The following is a 17,649-nucleotide window of genomic DNA, read 5'->3' as shown; positions in this document are numbered from 1 at the left end:
CACCCAGCTCTGCCTCACTCGGCAGCCGTGTCTGAGGGATGAGTGGCTGGCACAGGGGCAAAAGTGGGGGTCGTCACAGTCATACCAGCCCCATACAGTTGCTGTGAACATCATATGCGATGGTGAATACAGAGCACTTAGCACAAGGCCCGGAGTGGAAACGTGCTCCCTGAACCCGTGTGGAAATGGGGATTGCACACTGACCCCTGAAAATGCTCCTATGTGCTGTGATTTAGGATAAACCAGATCCCACGCATCCTGCATTCACCGCCCCTCCCGGAAACCCCTGACTGGCCCTTTAAACGTGCGGGGCAGGAAGGGAAGCAGGCAGCCTGGGGCTGCTGGGACGGCCTGAGGCTCCGGCTGCTGGGACAGTGGAGGCCGGAGACCCACCTCAGTCCTGCGCTTGGCTGGCAGCGGCGGCCAGGCAGGAAGCCCAGGCCACTCCTCTAGGCCCTGGCGGCAGCAGCGAGGGGAGAGGATTTTCAGGCAGATGGTGAGCAGGTGGTGTGGCAGTGGGAGGGCTCCGTGGTCACCCCTGCCTGGCATGGTGCCCACAGCCCAGGAACCAGCACAGCAAGCATCTCCCCAGGCCTCATAGGCCCTCCGAGGGACTGTTTGCCAAGACTGGGGTGTAGCACTGGCCCATGGGTCCCAGGGGAGAAGCTGGAGCCAGGGGGCCAAGCTGTGGGCCGCCCGCTTAGCCCCTTCCTCATGCCTGCGACCCGCTGTCCCTTCTGCGGCCAGGTGGCTCCTTCTCAGCTCAAACGTCCCCTCCAGAGGCGCCTGTGCCAAAGGACCACCCCCCCTCCCCCGCAGAACTCAGTCACAGGGTCTCAGGCTGCACATGAGAATCACCCGCAGAACTTTAATGTAAATACCAGCACCTGGGCCCACGTCCAGGCCAATCAGAGATGAATCTCAGGGGTTGTCACTTAACAGGGGCAAGGTCTGCTGGCCACGCCCTCCTTGTGGACTGTATTCAAGCCTCAGTGAGGCTAATAATAATATCACCTACTAGGATGTATAGAATGCCTACTGTGTGCTAGATGTGTTATGCAATGTTAAGTACTTTCTTATAAGAAAGGTCTGGTTTAAGTCTCATAGCAACTGGATGAGCTAGGCTTACAGAGGTTAAAAGGGTTCTACAAGGTCAAGGTCAGCCAACCAGGAAGAGACGAAGCTGCAATGTGAATCCAGGTTGTTCTGTATCCAAAGCCCATGCTCTTGCCCTGGGGTTTAGAATAGGAGAGAGAGAACCGTGTGAATTCTGGGGACCCAGACTCCTGAATCCTCCACATGCCTCCCCTTCTCACTAGGGAGCCCCCAGCAGCAGGGACTCCCTGCGGCCGCCTCCGATCACACTGCAGGCATGTCCCAGGGCCTGCCATCGCCTCAGCCCCATCCCAGAGGATGCTGGGAACTCCCAGGGGTCTCCTGGTTCAGGGCAGCCCCTGAGAGCCGCCCTAACTGGGTGCTTCTCCCCCTTCCCCGCAGGGCAAAGACTGCGCCACGCCCATCAACACCTGCGTCCAGAACCCCTGCCAGCACGGTGGCACCTGCCACCTGAGCGAGAGCCACAAGGACGGCTTCAGGTAACAGCTCACCCTCGGCCTGCCCTCCCCCGGGCTCCCGCCGGCTGCAGGGGCAGAGCTGGCACTGAGGGTCCATGTGCCCACGCTGGGCCGAGCCCTTTGTGGGGGTGGTTGCCAGGCTCTTCCTGTGTTACCCTCCATACAGATCAGGAAATTGAGGCGTCAGAGGGAGGAGTTTGTACGGTTAGTAAGCACTGGTACAGGGACTCAGATGCAGCCAGGACTCAGGGGTTTGCAGTTGCTAACTAAGGTCAGAAAGGGGGCGGGGGGGGGGGGATGATGGCTCAAAGAGCCACCCGCCTGGTGATGCCACCACTCTATATTCTGGGCATAAAAATAACATTAATAGTAGGCACCATTGATTACATGCTCACGTGTGCCAGATACTGGCCAGTCAAGTGTGTTCTAAATCCTCCCAGATACTGGCCCCACTTAACAGATGAGGAAACTGAGGCATGGAGATTGATCTGCTCTGGGGCATGTGTCCTGACTCTCGTTCCTGAGTCTTCCAGCCCCACCTCTTGTCCCTGCGTTCAGAGCTCAGGAAGAAGGGGGCAGCTGAATGGAATAAGGAGATGTACACAACTGGATATTCGATAAACAAGAACAAACCCTACAATTCCCAACAGCGGGGGTGGACCCAGAGGGCATTATGCTAACTGAAACAATCAGTCAGAGGAAGACAAATACCATATGAGTTCATTTATATGTGGAATTTAAAAAAATCAAAAATGAACAAAACAAAAACAGGCTCATAGATACAAAGAACAAACCGATGGTGGGGGTAGGGGGTGGGGTGAAATGGTGAGGGGGCAAATAGTCAATAATATTCGATGACTTTGCACTGCCACGTGGTTACTAGACTTGGTGTGGTGATCACATGAACGATGCATGAATGTGGACTCACTATGTCATACGCCTGAAACTGATATAGCATTGAATGCCCACTACAGTTTTTAAAACAAGGAAGGGATAGAAGCCATGTAAGTTCTTCTCCCCCCTGTCCCAGGAGGGGCCCTGCTACCCCCCTGCCAAGCGTGGGCCCTCCTGCTTCCTGCCCTCCCAGATGCCCAGTGTCCCAGCCCAGGGCCCTGGCAGAAGCAGGCGGGTGAGAACTGGCTCGTGTGCCCCCCACCCCCCACCAGAGAGCAAGTGGGTTGGGCGGTACAGGAGGGGGTGCCCGATGCCAAGCTCTCTGCAGACGTCCTAGAGCTCAGGTTGCAAACGATTGATTTTCAAAGGCACTCTGGCCGGGGCTGCTGTGTGGTCTGTGAAGGAAGTCAGGTTCTGGGCTCCAGTTCGCCTCCCCAGGCACCCAGCCCGCCCGCACGTCCACCTGCCAGCCCGCCCCGTCCAACTCTGAGTCTTGAAAAATGAAAGGCAAGGCAGAGTTTGTTTTCCTGCCGGGAGCAGGCCGGACACCCCACCCTCTCCTGAGAGCAGGGCCGGAGAAGCCACGAAGTCTCTCAGTGGCATCCGCTGGGCCCCCGCCAGGAAACACACCTGGAGGGGGAAGGCCTGGCTCTGCCCACCCAGCGGAGGGAGTGGTATCTCACTGTGACTAATTTACATTTCTTTGATGGTTAGTGACGTTGAGCGTCTTTTCATATGTCCACTGGCCGTCTGTATATCCTCTTTGAAGTATCTATTCAGATCTTTTGTGCATTTTTCATTGGATTGTTAGTTTGTCTTGGTGTTGAGATTTATACGTTCTTAATAAATTTTGGAGATTAACCCCTTATCAGATGTATCATTGGTGAGTATGTTCTCCCATTCGTTGGGTTATCTCTCATTTTGTTGACGGTTTCCTTTGCTGTGCAAAAACTCTGTAGTCCCATTTGTTTTTCTTTTGTTTCTCTTGCCCAATAGTTCATTATCTAATCTAATAATAGGCAAACAGGGTAATTGACCATACCTTTGCTATGCCTCCCATTGGCTAATCAGCGAGATATGCAAATTAACTGCCAGCAAAGATGGCGGTTAATTTGCATATGTAGGCACAAAGGGGAGCAGCGAAGGCGCTGAAGGCAGCTCCAGCCGGAGCAAAGGCCTGGGTCCCGGGTGCCCGGGGGGAAACCGATGCCGGCAGCCAGGGGAAGGAAAGGCCTATTACATGAATCTTTTCGTGCAACAGGCCTCTAGTTGGTGTATAAGAATGCAACTGATTTCTGGATATTGGTTTTGTATCCTGCTGCTTTACTGAATTCACTTATCAGTTCTGGTAGTTTTGGGGGGTAATCTATTTACATGGGTTCTATATGACATGATATTATATATATAGAAAACTCCATACATGATATTGTCTGCAGAGGCCACTGTATGCAACTGTATCAAATATTGACAGTTTTACTTCTCCTTTCCAATGTGGGTGCCTTTTATTTCTTCTTGTCTGATCGCTGTGGCTAGGGCTCCCAGTACTGTGTTGAATAAGAGTGGTGAACGCAGACATCCCTCTCTTGTTCCCAGATCTTAAGAAATGCCTGTGGTTTTTGCCCATGGAGCATGACGTCGGCTGTGGGTTTGGTATAAACAGCTTTTATTTTGTTGACGTATATTCCTCTATTCTGACTTTGCTGAGGGTTTTTATCATAAATGAGTGATGGATTTTATTAAATGCTTTTTCTGCATCTATTGATATGATCATGAGTTTTTTAACCTTCAGTTTGTTTATGTGGTATGTCATGTTTATTGTTTTATGGGTATTATACCAACCTTGCATCCTTGGAATAAATTCCACTTGATCATGGTGCATGATCTTTTTAACGTATGCTGGATTTGGTTTGCTAATATCTTGTTGAGGATTTTGCATCTATGTTCACCAGGGATATTGGCCTATAATTTTCTTTCTTTGTCGTGTCTTTATCTAGTTTTGGAATTAGGATAATGCTGGCCTCATAAAATGAGCTTAGGAGTCTTTGAATTTTTTTGGAATAGTTTGAGAAGGCGAGGTGTTCGTTCTTATTTGAATGTTTGGTAAAATCCTCCTGAAAAGCCATCCTGTCCAAGGCTTTTGTTTGTTGGGAGTTTTTGATTTCTTCCTTGATCTCATGGTTAACCCAGTAATTGTTTAGTAACATGTTATTTAGCATCCATGTCTTTGAGTGTTTTCCAGTTTTCTTCTTGTGATCTATTTCAAGTTTCATAGCATTGTGGTCAGAGAAGATGCTTGATATGATTTCAATCTTCTTAAATTTGTCGAGACTTGTTTTGTGTCCTAACATGTGGTCTATCCTAGAAAACATTCCATGTGCACTTGAAAAGAATGTATGTTCTGCTGCTTTGGGGTGAAATGCTCTGAAGATAGCAATGAAATCCATCTGATCTAGTGTGTCATTTAAGGCCACTGTGTCCTTGTTGATTTTCTGCCTTGAAACTCCATCCAGAGAGAAACCTGACTAATTATACCCTCCAACTGTCTTATCTGCCACTCAACCCACCCCACTCCCCCCCTCCCTACCCCACCCATCCCCAAAGTTGCTCCTGCCCGCTGGGCTTTGAGGGGCAGCGATGTGAGATCAACCCAGACGATTGTGAGGACAATGACTGCGAGAACAACGCCACCTGTGTGGATGGGATCAACAACTACGTGTGTGTCTGCCTGCCTAACTACACAGGTAAGGCCTGGTGCCTGAGTGGGGATTGGTGCATGGCGGGGGAAGGGGGGGGGTTGGGGGGGGCGAACCTCATGCACTGAGCGCACCGTTTTCTTAGCTTTTTCCAGGGACCCCTCCTCCTTCCCCCATAGACAGAGGCTTGAACCCCTAAAACCCCACAAGGGGCTTCCCCAAGGCCCCATCTCTTTGTCCTTCCATCCCCACAAACTACTCGCTCCTTCCCACTCTGGAACAGGTTTCCAGGGCCCTCCCAGCTGTCGCTCATTCAGTTGGTGGCCACCCCTCCCTTGGGAGCCTGGAGAGCAGGGGTGTTCGAGGCTAGCGGAGAGGCCTGTGCATTGTTGGTGCTGTGTTCAGGTCTAGTCAGCCTTCTCTGGAAATCTACACTTTCCAGACACTGCTAGGAGCCGGGGATGCAAAAGTGAGCAAGACAGAGCTTCTTCTCACAAGAATTCATCATGGAGGGAGGGAGGGAGGGAGAGAGAGAGAGAGAGAGAATAGGACACAAACTGACACCTCGTGGGGCCACAGAGACAGAACCTCACCCAGTGGGGGAAAAGCGGGGGCTCCCGCCAGAGGCTATTCCGCGGGATAATTACTGGTACTCTCCCCTCCACAGCACCCCAATAGCACCTTCATTTCCCATGTTAATAGCCCTAGTGAGGACGGTTACATGTACCATGAGTGGTGAAGCCATCTGGGCATTTATGACCCGTCAGGCACTTCATGGTGCTGTGAGCGTCAAAGGGATGTATCCAGAGACCAGGCCTTCAGACGCCTTTCCTAGCGGCTCCTCTGAGGTCATCCGAGGGGCTGGCTTGCCTGTAGCAGGTGGACTGTGCTCTAAGCCACATCCACCCACCAGGAAGCTGCTGGGCCTCCCTGGAGCTCGCCTGTCGTCCTGCTCACACCTCTGGGTCGTCCTTGCCTGTATGTTTGCAGACCTGGGCCATGGGGGACAGGACCCCTCACTGCCGTGTCCCTGCCACCTGGCACAGTGCCTGCCCTAGAGCAGGCGCTCAATAAACGGTGTGGAGGGAAAAACAAATAAGCGTAGCCCAAGGTTAGGGAGAAACAGCCGAATGGTGGTGCTGTGACCGCCCGGGAGAGATCCGGAATCTCCCGTTGTCACTGGAGAAACCAAGCAGGGCCAGGAGCAAGGACGCTCCAGGAGAGCAAATGCCGGCCCGAAGCCCACGGCCCCTGAGGCCTGCGTGCTCTCCCCCCGACAGGTGAGCTGTGCGACGAGGTGATGGACCACTGCGTGCCGGGGCTGAACCTCTGCCAGCACGAGGCCAAGTGCATCTCGCTGGACAAAGGATTCAGGTCAGGCGGGCTCCTGGGGTCTGCGGCCGAGGCCCACTCTCCCCTCTCACCATGTCCCCTTCCCGGAGCTGGTGCAGGAGAGACCCGCTGAGGCAGCGGAGATCACGGGGGACGGGGTCCCCTGCCCTGTGCACAGCCTCACGGCGCCTGCCTCCGTGGCTCCGCGAGGCTGGCCCTGGTGCCCGTGTGCTGGGTCGGGAGGGGAGTGCGCTCGGACTGTCCGCAGCCGCAGCGGCGGGGCTGTCCCTGCGGCCGTGGGCGCTGGCGGCGTGGAACAGCCTCGCTCTCCGTGTCCAGGTGCGAGTGTCTCCCCGGCTACAGCGGGAAGCTCTGCGAGGTGGACAACGATGACTGCGCGGCCCACAGGTGCCGCCACGGGGCCCAGTGCGTGGACGCGGTCAATGGCTACACGTGCCTCTGCCCCCAGGGCTTCAGGTATGGCGGAGCCTGGGGAAGGAGCCCGCCTGGGCCAGGTGTCGGGCAGGGCCTGGGGGAGGGGGAGGGCCACGCCCCGGCCCTGGGTCTCCGCGGCACCTGTATCCCCCCACGGTCCTCAGCCCCTCCAAGGCCCAGGGCAGATGCTGTCAGCCCCGTGTGCAGAAGGGGAGAAAAGCCACCCGGGCAGCCACGCGGGGGTTGGACCTGAGGCCCAGCCCATGTCAGGCTGGGGCATGGTCCCATCTGATGGCGGCCTGGGACCTAGAGAAGGAAAGGGACCCGCCCCAGTTAGTGTCGAGCAGGGACCCCATCGCGCACCCCTCTCTGCTCGGGCTCTGGCCGAACACCTGTCTCCCCTCCCCCAGCGGGCTCCTCTGCGAGCACCCGCCGCCCATGGTCCTGCTGCAGACCAGCCCCTGCGACCAGTACGAGTGCCAGAACGGGGCGCAGTGCATCGTGGTGCAGCAGGAGCCCACCTGCCGCTGCCCCCCGGGCTTCGCCGGCCCGCGCTGCGAGAAGCTCATCACCGTCAACTTCGTGGGCAAGGACTCCTACGTGGAACTGGCCTCCGCCAAGGTCCGGCCCCAGGCCAACATCTCCCTGCAGGTGCGCCCTCCCCACGCCCAGCTCTGCTTGCTCTGAGGACAGCGGGGAGGCCCCAGGTCATGCAGCCCTGCCCCTGCAGCAGCATCAAGGCCGCACGCAGCTCTGGGGTCTGTGCCAGCTGCTGACCAGCTCCCACGCTCCAGCAGCCCCACTTCCAGCCTCATTCATGCCTTCCTCTAGGACAGCGGTTCTCAACCTGTGGGTCGCGACCCCTTTGGCAAACGACCCTTTCACAGGGGTCGCCTAAGACCGTCCTGCATATCAGATATTTACATTATGATTCATAACAGTAGCAACATTACAGTTATGAAGTAGCAACGAAAATAATTTTATGGTTGGGTCACAACATGAGGAACTGTATTTAAAGGGCCAGAAGGTTGAGAACCACTGCTCATTCAGCTGTTACACACCAAGCACTGTGCTGGGCAATGGGCGTTCAATAGTGGACGAGACGGGCAAGCCCGTTGTCTGAGCAGGATGACAAGGAAAGGGACAGTGACAGCCCTGGTGTTGTGGGAGCACATGGTGGGGTGGGGATCCCGGCCACTGGGAAGAATCCGGGAGGGCTCCCCAGAGGCAGTGATAACGAAGCTGAGATAGGAAGGAGGACTAGGAGTTTGCCTGGAGAAGGGCAGAAAGGTGAGGGGCCGACAGGGCAGGATGAAGAAGGGTGCAGTCGAGTACCTGGACACCCAGATGTCTATCAGGCCACCTGCTGCACAGCCCAGTCCTCCAGGCTGTGTGTGCCAGGCGGTGGGAGCTGCAGGCAGAGAACCCCCCTGCAGCGGGCCTGACGGGGTGCCCTCTGGAGCCGATGGTCGTCAGCCTGGGCAGCACATTAGACTCGCCCGGAGTTTCTCAGATGGCCCTTGCAGGGCCCCACCCCCCGGACTCGTGTTAGTGGTTTGGGGTGAAGCGCAGACACTGATGTTTTTAAAACTCCCCAGGTGACACTCAGCACAGCGCCTGGTCCATAATAAACAGAATCAATAGTGACTGTTAGCATTTAGTTTATAACTAGCATCGCACTTCAGGCCGACCTGGGCCGACAGGGGCCCGGCTGGGTGCGAACATGTACCAGTGGGAGCGCTAGACCAGAGCTCAGGGCTGCTGACGGCTGGGAGGTGGGTGGGTATGAGCATACCGTGTTGGGGGCTCCACAGGTGTGTGATGAACTGAATCAGCGTTTGCGGGGATGTAAGTACAGGCCTTCCCTTGGGGGTTCACAGTCCAGAGGGGGAGGAAAGGGGGATGTGAATGCTGGGGTCGCCCAGAGATGCCACCCGGAAGCCGCCTCCGGGAGGTGGGCCGGGAGGGCAGGCCCGGGGGAGCCTAACCGCATCCCTCTGCCCAGGTGGCCACGGACAAGGACAATGGCATCCTCCTCTACAAGGGAGACAACGACCCCCTGGCGCTGGAGCTGTACCAGGGCCACGTGCGGCTGGTCTACGACAGCCTGAGCTCCCCGCCGACCACCGTGTACAGGTAGGACCCCAGGCCCTCGACCGCGCACCCGCCCGCCTGCGTCCGCCCTGGGAGGCGATGCCAGGGAGACTCCGCTGCCTCTTCTCGCTGCCCCCCTCCCAACACATGCACACCTTCCCTCCCAGGAGAGGAGGGGCTGGGGGAGAAAGGTGCTGGAGGAAGACGCAGGAGAGGAAGGCCCGGGAGATGGCACCTCATTTCCATAAGATAAATGGCCAGCCAGCTACCGCAGGGGCCGCTCCAACGGGGACAAGGCTGCTTAATGAGGTGCCCTTTTCAAAATGTCACCCTAATCTTTTATTAGTTTAAGAAAGAAAACGGGGAGATTAGCATGCAACTCAGGGGGCGGGTGCTCCAGAGCTCCAGGGACAGGCCTGCTCCCAAGGTGACCTTCAGACGGCTCTGAAGGACAGTCGGCCCCGAGCGTCCCTCCTTCCCGGTCGCCCTGGTTTTTACACGATCGGTGCTCCGCCGTACCGCTGCTGAACATGCTGCTTTACATCAGCCCTAAGTCTGCTCGCTGTTTAAATGTGGCTCCGTCTTCAGTGACATCTGTGAAGTCGCAGGCCTCCTTGGTGCAGGTGCCTGGCCGTGCTCCTCTGCCAGCGGCAGTCGCAGGAGGGGAGGGGGCCCCTGAGGCTCTATTCCAGGCCCAACACACAGAAGAGCCCATCTGAGCCCCGCCCTGGCCCAGAATGGGGACAAGTCCGTCCCCAGACTTGTCAGAGGGGCTGCAGGCATTATTTCCTACCCAGAAGGCCAAGGGACTAAGCTGACAGACTTGGGGAGCGTGGGCCAGTGTGCAATAGGGAGTGGTGGGGACTGTGGTAGCTTCAAGGGCACCAGCCTTGGGACCGCTGACCTCGGCTCCAGCAGATGCTGCCGTGTGGGGATGGAGATTCTCAAGAGAAGCTAGAAATCCAGGTTCTGTGTGAGGCCTGTGTGTAAATGCTGGCCGTTTTAAAGCAGCAGCTGAGAGCGCCGTCTGGCCTGCCGCGCATGCTCCCCGAGTCACGGCCACAGCCCCGTCCCTTGCCAAGGCCTTCGTCTCATTGGTTCCGCACCACAAGCCCAGCGGGCAGCAGCACTCCCGTCTCAAGGATGAGAAACCCGGGCTCGGAGGAAGTCCTTGGCCCAGAGGCACACAAGTCAGTGGGAGAGCTGGGCTTCACACCCAGCTCAGGCTCCCCCCCAAGCCTGCCCTCCCCGGTGCTGGGGCACAGAGGGCGAGGCAGAGACAGACAGACAGAGTCCACGGCACCCTGGTCCAGCAGTGGGGGGTGCGGGGGGAGCAGTGTGCAGTGCAGGCTGTTGACTAAAATCCCAGCCCTTTCTTCCTGTGACACTGTCGCCACCTCGTGGTCACAACTCAGCATCCAGGTGAGCGAGCCCAGCCCCTGAAATGACGTTTCGTCCCCAGTGGCATAGGTGCCTGTGGCTGGGGGCTTGGATGTAAGTCCGGCCTCTACCACTCCCACGTCAAGACAGTGGCAGGGTCACCTAAGTCTCTTATTTCTAGAATGGAGACAGCATGGCGCCTCCCACGTGGGGAGCGGAGGTCAAGTGCTCAGCATTGAGTAGCATGCGCGGCCCCTGTTAAGGGCTCAACACCTGCCCAGCGTTGTTGTTTAAAAGCAAAGGCGAACTGGACAGGCCGCTCTGCTCAGCGCCTGTTCTCATGTGTGACCCAGCGGGCCACCCAGCCGGCTCTATACCAGGGGCCCCTCCTGTGGCCTCCACCTCTGGGCCAGCGGATCAGGGGGAAGACTCAGAGCCCCCCCTCCCCAAACCCCTGAGCATCTCTCAGGGGGCTGACTGTGGGCTCCAACCACAGTGCAGTCCTTTCTTTCGGAGCTCGCAGCAGGCGGACTACCGGTGGGGTTTCCCCACTCTTCCTCTGCCTTTGCAGCAGAGCCACGCTTCCGCTGATGGTTTACTTCGAAGGCCACGGCCCACGGCTCTAAACAATAAAGCAGAGATGGAGGCAGAGGAGGCAGACTGAGGTGGGGCAGAGACGAGCTAGTGCCACTTCACCTCCGAGGTCGTTGTTGCTCGTGTCCTAGAAGATACACCTCACACCACAACTCTGTGTGCAGCGTTCCTCACAACGAGGCCGGCCTGGCATCCCCACTGATACCTGAGGGAGAAACGGAGCGAGTGGAGGAGCATGTGACACACACCCTGGTCCCCGCGGTGTGCAGCAGGCAGCAATGGGGGCGTCTGAGGTGGAGCTGGCTCAGCTCTGTGAAATGCAGGAGAGACTGCAGATACTGGGCTGGGTCTTGTACTGGAAGGAAAAAATGTTATAGAAGGCTTTCTAGGGTCCAATGACAACTTAGAATACAGGCTGGTTAGATAACGTATGGCATCCATGTGCTACGGGAGAGAACATCCCTGTCCTTAGCCGCACAGGAATGTAACTCATCTTAAAGAGTTCAGAAAAACTGTGTGTGTGTGTGTGTGTGTGTGTGTGTGTGTGTGTATTCGTGTGCGTGGAGATGGAGAGAGAGAAAAAAATGATAAAGCAAACAGGGCTATTCTGCAACATATACTGGTAAGCTTGAAGTTATTTGCAAATAAAAAGTAAAATGAAGTGCAAGTAATGGCAGTCAAGTTCGGAGCCCAGTGCCCGCTGTGGAAGGCACGCGGCCAACCTCTCTCCTCCTCTCCTGCCCAGCGTGGAGACGGTGAACGACGGGCAGTTTCACAGCGTGGAGCTGGTGATGCTGAACCAGACCCTGAACCTGGTGGTGGACAAAGGAGCCCCCAAGAGCCTGGGAAAGCTCCAGAAGCAGCCAGCAGTGGGCATTAACAGCCCCCTCTACCTTGGAGGTAAAGCCCCTCCCCTGCCACCCCCACCACTTCCACCTCTCACCTGCCCTCTGTGCTTGGGCACCTGCACTCGGGCCCTTTGGCTGGGGCTCCCCTATGCTCATGTAGGCATCCACTGCAAAGCCAATCAGGGTGGGCTTCCTGGAGGAAGTGCCAACCAAGCTGATCCCTAAAGGGTGAATAGTTAGCCAGGGCATGGGCGGGGGGAGGAGAGGAGAGAGCACAGGGCTCCTTCTGAGAACCACAAGTAGTTGGGTGGGGTGATGTGGAGAAGAAGGCAGGGTCTCCATACCCTGCGATCCCTGGACTTCAGGTCACGTTCCCTGTGCTCTGCCACCTCGTGGGACACTGTTTGAGATTAAAGAGAAGTGCCCCCCGACCCCGCCCCCAGCCTGGCAGCCCTGGGCTGGAAGTTCTGAAAGGATGGTGTGCAAAACAGTCACCAGAACTGCTTGTTCAACACAGAGGGCCCCCAGGGAGCCCCGCTGTGGAGGCTGGAGTGGTCCAGGGAGAGCCCGGGCCCAGTGTGTCTCTCCCAATGAGATCCCAAAGTTCCACAGATCCAGGCTGCACCCCTCCCCCCGCGCCTCCCCCCCCCCCCCCCCGTCTTCTCTCCCAGCTCCTGCTCCCGCTCCCCTGCGGTGTCCTGGGGAGGTGGGGGCTGTCACACAGCAGAGGCCTGATGGGGACAGCGGGGGAGGTGGGCACCCTGCCTGGGTGTGGTCCCCCATCGGACCGGGGTGGCCGCGTGGCAGTGGCTGGCCACATTTTGTTTCTCTAGAGGAGCCTGAAAAATGGACTTTTACGGGATATTTCCTATATGTAAATAATGGCAACAGTTCCCGTTTTGAGTCACAGTGCAGGACAATGGGCACACGTCCTTGCGTGGACAGGATCCCGGGCGTTGGCCCGTTCCCTCCATTGGCACAGCAGCGGCCAGGGCTGCGAACGCTTAGCAGGGACATGGAAAGAGCGCGCTCTCGCTCTAAGGGGAGGGCTGGGCGGGGGGGAGGGTCTCAGGCCGCTGTCCTGGCATCGCTCCCACAGGCATCCCGACCTCCACGGGCCTCTCCGCCCTGCGCCAGGGGGCGGACCGGCCGCTGGGCGGCTTCCACGGCTGCATCCACGAGGTGCGCATCAACAACGAGCTGCAGGACTTCAAGGCGCTCCCGCCGCAGTCCCTGGGGGTCTCGCCCGGCTGCAAGTCCTGCACGGTGTGCAAGCACGGCCTGTGCCGCGCGGTGGAGAAGGACAGCGTGGTCTGCGAGTGCCACCCCGGCTGGACCGGCCCGCTGTGCGACCAGGAGGCCCTGGACCCCTGCCTGGGCCACAGGTCAGTGCCCCCCGCCCCTCCCGCCTGAGAAGTGGCCCTGATGGCAGCTGGAGGGACTGTGGTTAAACTGTAGGCAGGACCTGCATCGGTGTAACTGCGAGGAGTCCAGAGCTTACATGTGTCCAGGAGGCCCTGCTCCGAGGCATCGGGTGCCAGGCCGCAGCACGCCCCTACCTGCCTCCCTGAGAATCAGACAGGCGCCCCTTTGGGCAGATGGGCACCCTCTCGGCTGGGCCAGTGGGAGGAGGGACTTTCAGCCCAGACTCGGCTGCCCCCTCAGCCGGTGCCCGTGCAAGACCCTGTGTGCATACCCACAGCCGAATCACATTCACAGCTTAATCGCTCGCATTCACCCCAAAGTATTCAGAGGGCCTACTGTGCGCCCTGCCTGGTGTTAAACTGAGAGACCCAGAGTCTCAGTGCTAAGAAATCTGAATCAGCCAAAAATAACACCAGAGCCAAGACCAGTGGTTGGGTTGTCTGGCCGGCGGGGAAGAGGCAGCGTAAATTGGCAACGAGGGCCGGTAGCTCTGCGTAGCTCTGCGGTGTGTGGCTCTGAGTCGTCTGCAGGGGACCCTGGCTCTCACCGTCACCCCAGCAGAGACAGCGCTGCCTGTGATAGGAACATAAACTGGGCACCCGTTCCTGCCCCTGTGCCACGTGGAGAAGGCGACCCACCGCACAGGAGCAGCAGGAGGGGGACTTAGTACACACCCAGTGCGATGCTGGCTGCCTGGCACCAGCAGGAGTGGCTGTGCCTGGTGGTGCCCACAGCACTAACATATGAGCAGTGAGGGTTGCAGGCAGCTGACATGCCTAGAGAAAGCCGAGACCCTCCCCAGCAGTGACTGCCGCTTGCACCCGTGAGTTCTGAGCCGGCCACGTGGTGGCCGCAGCCGCGTGGACACTGGATAATGCCCCTGGGACACCGCAGAGTGTCTGTGGAATGACTGAGCTCAGCCACGGGGCCGGCCGGAAGTGGAGCGTGGGATGGAGACGGTCCCACAGAGCTGGGTCTGGGTCTGAGCCCGGAGGCGGAGGAAGACGCCTACCGCAGCACCCACGCCCGTTCCCCTCTCACCCCCTCGTCTGCCCACAGCTGCAACCATGGCAAGTGTGTGAGGACCGGGCCCTCCTACGTGTGCAAGTGTGCCGAGGGCTACGGAGGGGCCTTGTGTGACCACAAAAACGACTCCGCCAGCGCCTGCTCAGCCTTCAAATGCCACCACGGGCAGTGCCATGTCTCAGACCGAGGGGAGCCCTACTGCCTGTGCCAGCCTGGCTTCGGAGGGGAGCACTGCGAACAAGGTAGCCTGCTGTGTGCCACCTGGAGGCTGCATGACCCAACCTCTCCCTCTGCTCTCCCATCTCTCTGTCCCCTCTAACCTACACCCCCTCCTGCTTCTCTTCCCTTTCCGTTCCCTCTAGCCCAGTGGTCAGCAAACTGCAGCTCGGCAAACCGTGGCTCGTGAGCCACGTGCGGCTCTTTGGCCCCTTGAGTGTGGCTCTTCCACAAAATACGGGCTCTTCCACAAAATACCAACTTCTGCGCATGGGCCACGAAGTTTCAACTGCATTGTACGTGTGCGCCCGCACGTGGTATTTTGTGGAAGAGCCACACTGAAGGGGCCAAAGAGCTGCATGTGGCTCGCGAGCCGCGGTTTGCCGACCACGGCCCTAGCCTACACCCTCTCCTCTCTCTAGTCTCCCCTCCCATATTTCGTCAATCCCTCCTTCCTCTCCCTTTCTGTTCTTCCCTCTCCCTGCTTCCCTCTCTCCCTTTGCCCTACCTGTCGACTCTTCCCTCCTCTCTTTCCATTCTCCTCTCCCATCTATCGTCCACGCTCCTGTCTCACCTCTTATTTCTACTCTTTCTTCTTGCCTCTTCCCTCTTTCATGTCCTTTCTCTTCCTCCTCCCATCTCTGTCCTCTGCTATACCTTTTCCCTTCCATTCTCTCCCTTCTCCCCGTTCTGATTTCCCTCTCCTCACCTCACTCCTTTCCCCTCTTTCCATTCCCTTCTTTCTCCCTTCTCCCCCCCCCCCCGTCCTCTACCCTCTTTCCTCTCCCTTTAGCCTCTCCCCTCTCCTCCCACTTCTCTTCTGTCCATCTCCTTTCCACTCTTCCTTCTTTCTGACGCCTTGAAATGCCCGCTTTCAAAACGAATCCCTAACTTAGCCACACAAGGTGTAGACGTCTAACCAGCACACTGACTTATCTGGGAGGTGGTAGAAGTGCAGTCTCAGGCTCCCACCAGAGACCGTTTAGGTCAGAACCTGCAGAGAAAGAGAGTTCCCCTCCCTCACCACTCCTGACAGTAGAGGACTCACATTTTATACCCAGCTGAACTGCCACTCTTAATCAAAAATTTATCAGTGCACTTGAGATAACTTCAGATTGAACAGAAAAATTGCCAGAACAATACAGACAGCGCTCCGTTCCTTCAGCCCAATGGCCCATCGCTGCTGCCTTGCACTTTCCACACACTCATTCCCCCTGGTCTCTCGCTGGACCTTTTGACAATCCCATCACTTCCAAAACTGTATCCAGCTTAACATTCTCTCCCATTAGTCCCCAGACCCAACCTCTGGGCAGAGCACGAGGCCCTTTCTGGACTCCTGCCAGCCTGTGCAGTAGCAGGGAGGACAGGGCACGGGGCACCGTTTTCCAGACCAGGAAACCGAGGCTGTGTCCATTGCTGGCCTCGGGCCTCGCTGCAGAGGTGCTCCCAGGGCAGGGAGGGCAGGAGGGGTGCAGAGGAGAGGCAGGTCAGGGTCCAGAGGGTTCCTGCAGGCTTAGAGCCCCTGTGCTCCCGCCAGCCCTCTCAGGTACCATTAGTGTCCAGGCTCGGGGCACCTAGAGCCACCCCATCTAAACCCTGGGCTCCAGCCACCACTACAATGCAGAGAAGGGGGCCCCGTTTGCCAGGCCTCCTGCTTTCCAAAGCAGCCAGAAACCCCAACTGCTAGGTGGAATCCCCTGGGTTTTGTTTCTAACATGGGCATTTCATCTGACTTTAAGCAGAGGGTGCAATCAGTTTGCTGGGACATGGGACTAGCCCTCATTCTATCTGTTTGCCACATAAAATTTGGTCTCAAGGTCCTTGAAGGGAGGGACGCAGGTGGGTGGGGAGATGAATGGATCCGAGGGTGGATGGGTAGATAGGTGGAGGGCAGTTTCACGGAGATAACGATGCGTAGGGGGTGAGTATGTGGGTGATGGCTGCGGGGGGGGGGGGGGGGGCGGGAAGAGCAGGGTGGGCAGATGAGTGACTAAAGACCACAGAGTTTCAGAACGCTGCCCAGGAACAGGCGCTGGTTCCTGCCAGCCCTCTGCCCCACCAGTGCCCTGACCTTACCCCGCTGCCCTCTGCAGAAAACCCGTGCCTGGGGGAGGTCGTCCGAGAGGTGATCCGCCGCCAGAAGGGTTACGCGTCGTGTACCACAGCCTCCAAGGTGCCCGTGGTGGAGTGCCGCGGGGGCTGCGGGCCCCAGTGCTGCCTGCCCACCCGCAGCAAGCGGCGGAAATACGCCTTCCAGTGCACGGACGGCTCCTCCTTCGTGGAGGAGGTGGAGAGACACTTGGAGTGCGGCTGCCGGCCCTGCGCCTAGGCCTCTGCCTGCCCCTCCGGCCGGGCGGCCCCGGCACGGCCACGGGGGGCCTGGCCAGGAAAGAAGAAGAGAATATTAAGTATATTGTAAAATAAACAAAAAATAGAACTTATTTTTATTATGGAAAGTGACTATTTTCATCTTTTATTATATAAATATATCACACCGTCCGCGTATATGTACCATATAGTGAGCTATTGTGACTGAGTTGTCTTGTGTTGTGGATTTGTCGTGTTTTTATAAACAGCTGTTAAAAGTTTTAAGAGAAAAGACTAATAAAAATGTTTTAAAACGGAAGGATAAGAATAAAGAAGTGAAAGCCTGTGTGAGGAAGAAGGAACTTTTTATGTCGATGAAACAGGAGGGTGTCAGCAGAAACCAGAGGCTGTGAGCTCAGGAAAGAGGGGAGACGGGGGAGGAGACGTGACTCCTTCTCTACAGTGGTCAGTCCTGGCTGTTAGGGTCCCAGATGCCCAGTTCGCCCAGGGAAAGCCCTGGGGCACGGGCCTCCTCTGTGACCCCCACCCCCCTGCAGACCCCGCTCCTCCTGCCTGAGTGGCCTGGATTCCATTGCAAAACTATCTGAACTCGGGCTTATGTGAGCCTGTTTTGCCAACATTTAAAACAGCTGCTCTTTCCCTTCCCTTCCCTCCCCTCCCCAGGAACTGAGTCCCGTGGGTGAGGGGAGGGAAGACGGCCAGGCTGTGCCTCTCCTCCGTCCAGCTTGGGCTGTGACCCCAGGCGGGCAGGAAGCCAGGGCCGCAGCCAAGCCTGCCCACAGCCCTGGTCAGAGTCCGATGCTGGGACGT

At 57.4% G+C, this 17,649-nt stretch overlaps 1 protein-coding gene across 1 annotated transcript in view; it reads left to right on the top strand.

Annotated features, from left to right (window-relative positions):
* Nucleotides 1-17,164, top strand: part of SLIT3 (slit guidance ligand 3) — a 530,647-nt gene extending 513,483 nt beyond the window's left edge. Inside the window, exons 27-36 of the mRNA XM_059699139.1 lie at nucleotides 1,498-1,595; nucleotides 5,070-5,209; nucleotides 6,442-6,535; nucleotides 6,833-6,970; nucleotides 7,339-7,579; nucleotides 8,934-9,064; nucleotides 11,742-11,896; nucleotides 12,944-13,229; nucleotides 14,329-14,537; nucleotides 16,605-17,164. Of these exons, the coding sequence (XP_059555122.1) occupies nucleotides 1,498-1,595; nucleotides 5,070-5,209; nucleotides 6,442-6,535; nucleotides 6,833-6,970; nucleotides 7,339-7,579; nucleotides 8,934-9,064; nucleotides 11,742-11,896; nucleotides 12,944-13,229; nucleotides 14,329-14,537; nucleotides 16,605-16,840 (1,728 nt within the window). The 3' untranslated portion in view covers nucleotides 16,841-17,164. The remainder of the gene's footprint in view (nucleotides 1-1,497; nucleotides 1,596-5,069; nucleotides 5,210-6,441; nucleotides 6,536-6,832; nucleotides 6,971-7,338; nucleotides 7,580-8,933; nucleotides 9,065-11,741; nucleotides 11,897-12,943; nucleotides 13,230-14,328; nucleotides 14,538-16,604) is intronic.
* Nucleotides 17,165-17,649: the final 485 nt, after the last annotated feature.

Source organism: Myotis daubentonii, chromosome 5, assembly GCF_963259705.1.
Source record: "Myotis daubentonii chromosome 5, mMyoDau2.1, whole genome shotgun sequence".
Classification (NCBI taxonomy): Eukaryota; Metazoa; Chordata; class Mammalia; order Chiroptera; family Vespertilionidae; genus Myotis; species Myotis daubentonii.
Note: the sequence above shows the minus strand (reverse complement) of the source record. Positions and strands in the feature narration are given on the sequence as shown.